General features: G+C 58.6%; 1 protein-coding gene across 1 annotated transcript in view; it reads left to right on the top strand.

Moving 5' to 3' along the window:
• The first annotated feature begins 1,279 nt into the window (after positions 1–1,279).
• The window catches only part of LOC119095703 (alpha-N-acetylgalactosamine-specific lectin-like), a 2,870-nt gene continuing 1,542 nt past the window's right edge, over positions 1,280–2,607 (top strand). The window contains exon 1 of the mRNA XM_037218557.1: positions 1,280–1,679. Within this exon, the coding sequence (XP_037074452.1) occupies positions 1,280–1,679 (400 nt within the window). The remainder of the gene's footprint in view (positions 1,680–2,607) is intronic.

The following is a 2,607-nucleotide window of genomic DNA, read 5'->3' on the forward strand; positions in this document are numbered from 1 at the left end:
AAGTTCTTGTAATATACGGCAAAGAGACGTGACGTGATCAGTTTTAAAATCTTGTTTAACTTGCACAACATTCGTTGACAGGCAATTCACGCTCGTGGTATCTAGAAATCGTGCACACGAACGCTAGATATGACCGCCCGACCATTTGATTTAATGCAAGGGTGGAACATTTCCTTCAATGAGCCGGCCACAGTATGGCGTACAGTACAGTATCGTTACCTAAGCGGCACCTGTTGCATGCCATGATTTTTCAGTCGGTGAATAATGAACACTAGCAGAGCACGTCCTGGTTGCTGAATGAAAGCGCTGCTCGAAACACGAGTCATTCGGGGCTTGTGAGCACAGTGATACAGCGGCTCTCCTGACCTTTGGCATTAACTATCGCCCGTTCACCGGGTCCCCGGCGTTGGACGGACGTAAAGCGCACTAAGGTCACCAATTAGAATGGACGGGGGTACTGATGTAGTGACGTCACTGCGCCATTGCTTGGAAGCATGTGCACAACATGCATGCTGAGGCTCCGCCCCAGCCGCTGTCCCAAACCTGAGCAAGTGTCACCCGTGCAGTGGCAGAACCCGAACTGTACCTGCGCCCGAACCCTAAACCGAACTCTACCTGTGCAAGCTTAACAGCGGATGAGGCGCGGCGATCTCCCGAAGGGGGGGTACCGAGTCAAGCAACTGCCGAAATGTGGTTAGTGGCGATCTTCCTGCCGGGCTGCGCCGTTTGCCTATCCAGCAGCTTCTTTGATCTGCAGGTGAACGTCACGTACACCAACGCCGCCTTCTCCTCACACGAAGCCGCAAATAGGCAGCAGTGCGCCACGCGCTGCGACCGTCTGGAGCCCGAATACTGCGACGGCTTCCGGTACGGGCCGCGGGGCCGCTGCGAGCTGCTGGTGGACCCCCACCACTGTCTGCAAACCGCCGCACCGCCGCCAGGGCTGGAACAGAGCGCCTACTCCCGGCGGGCGACGCGGGTCACGACCTTATGCGCCCCTGGCTGGATCACCTTCAACGGCGGCTGCTACTACAGAAGCACGTCGCAAAACAGCCGCGGTGCGACAAACAAAGTCTGCCGGGATCTGAATCCGTGCTCTAGAGTAACCTCCGTCAACAGTAAGCTGGAAATGACCTTTCTACTGCACCACTCCAGCCGCCCCAATGCCCCTGAGTGGATCGGACCACGTGACTTACCTCCCTGGAGCAACCCGGACGGCACGCCATTTCTGAGCTCCCTTCCAAAAACAGTGGCGACATCCCAAGGCACATGCTTGTATATGCAGGGCCAGTATGTCACAACGGCGCTCACTCAGAGCTCGTGCGGCCCCGAGCTCCGCGCGGTGTGTGAGGCCCCCCAGTCGGCGCGTCTGCCGCGCGGCTGTCCCCCCACCTGGCTGGAGATTGACACCTACTGCTACCTGGCGGTGTCGCAGGCGCTGACCTTCCACCAGGCGGACCAGCACTGCGGCCAGCTGGCGGGTGGCGCCAGACTGGGCCACCCGCATGGGCCGGGCGTCCACACCATCCTGGAAGCCTACGCTTCGCAAGTGGGCATCTCAGGCAACTTCTGGGTGGGCGTCCGCGATGAGGCTTCTGAGGGCACCTGGCAGTCTATGGACGGGTCGGCTTGGCACTTCGCCTGGAGCCCTGTGCACTACCAGCCGAACGGAGGCACCAGTGAGAACTGCGTCACACTGGATGCCGAGCTGGGTGGTGCACATGATTTTTATTGTGGAGAGTCATTCCCTTTCGTATGCCGCCAGCCTACAGCAAGCTAAAGGACGGATAGGGCCCCATACAAGCAGCCTCACTCTTGTTCCGGATCCAGACCGCCAGATGACCCATCGGACCCGGCAGTGACTAACCCGCAGTCGCACTGCGGCACTCCGTGCGCCTCACCGCCGGCCCGAGCGCCCCATTGAGGTCATGCGAGGTCACTGGTCGTCGTACAGTGTGGCCCCGCGAGGCCACTGATCGCTGTACAGTGTGGCCCCGTTATCCTGCAGGTCACGATCACACGCTCCATGCACGTCACTCGGCTGATTGCTCGGGAGTCGGTGACGCCTGCTCCTCCGTGGTTGGCCACTGTTTGGTGTTGCTCGCCGCGCTGCGCCAGGACCGCCAACCCCTTCCGCTGAGTCACACCTTAATTAACGTCACGTCGCGCCTGCAGCGAGGTCACGACTCCGAGATGTGTCGTCTCTTAGTTCTACCGCAGTCTGCGACAACAGGCAATGTTTCGGCCCGCCGTCTCTCCATCAGTCTCACCCGTGTGCAGTGTGTGCTGCCAACGACGGCCCGTCAGACGTCAATAGCGGACCTGATTTGTGAACACTGAACTCACTGATGACGACGTCAATACATCAATATTGTCGCCCTGAATCCATTGTCGTAGGTTTTGAGAAGAAATTTGGGCCCTATGTGCGATAAAAGTGAGCTAAATCGCCAGCAACTGAGCATGTTGAATGCACGCTTCTGACTGGTTGTTACGGTCGTGAAGCAACATGTCCGTAATGGCCGATCATTAGGGCTCGTTGGCGGCACCATTTGTGTTTCGCAGCGTCGTTGGCCTGGCACGCGATATGCGGCTATGTACCGGCAGGTT

The sequence above is a fragment of the Pollicipes pollicipes genome, unplaced genomic scaffold (genome assembly GCF_011947565.3).
Source record: "Pollicipes pollicipes isolate AB1234 unplaced genomic scaffold, Ppol_2.1 Scaffold_4219;HRSCAF=4965_pilon_pilon_pilon, whole genome shotgun sequence".
In the NCBI taxonomy this organism is placed as follows: domain Eukaryota; kingdom Metazoa; phylum Arthropoda; class Thecostraca; order Pollicipedomorpha; family Pollicipedidae; genus Pollicipes; species Pollicipes pollicipes.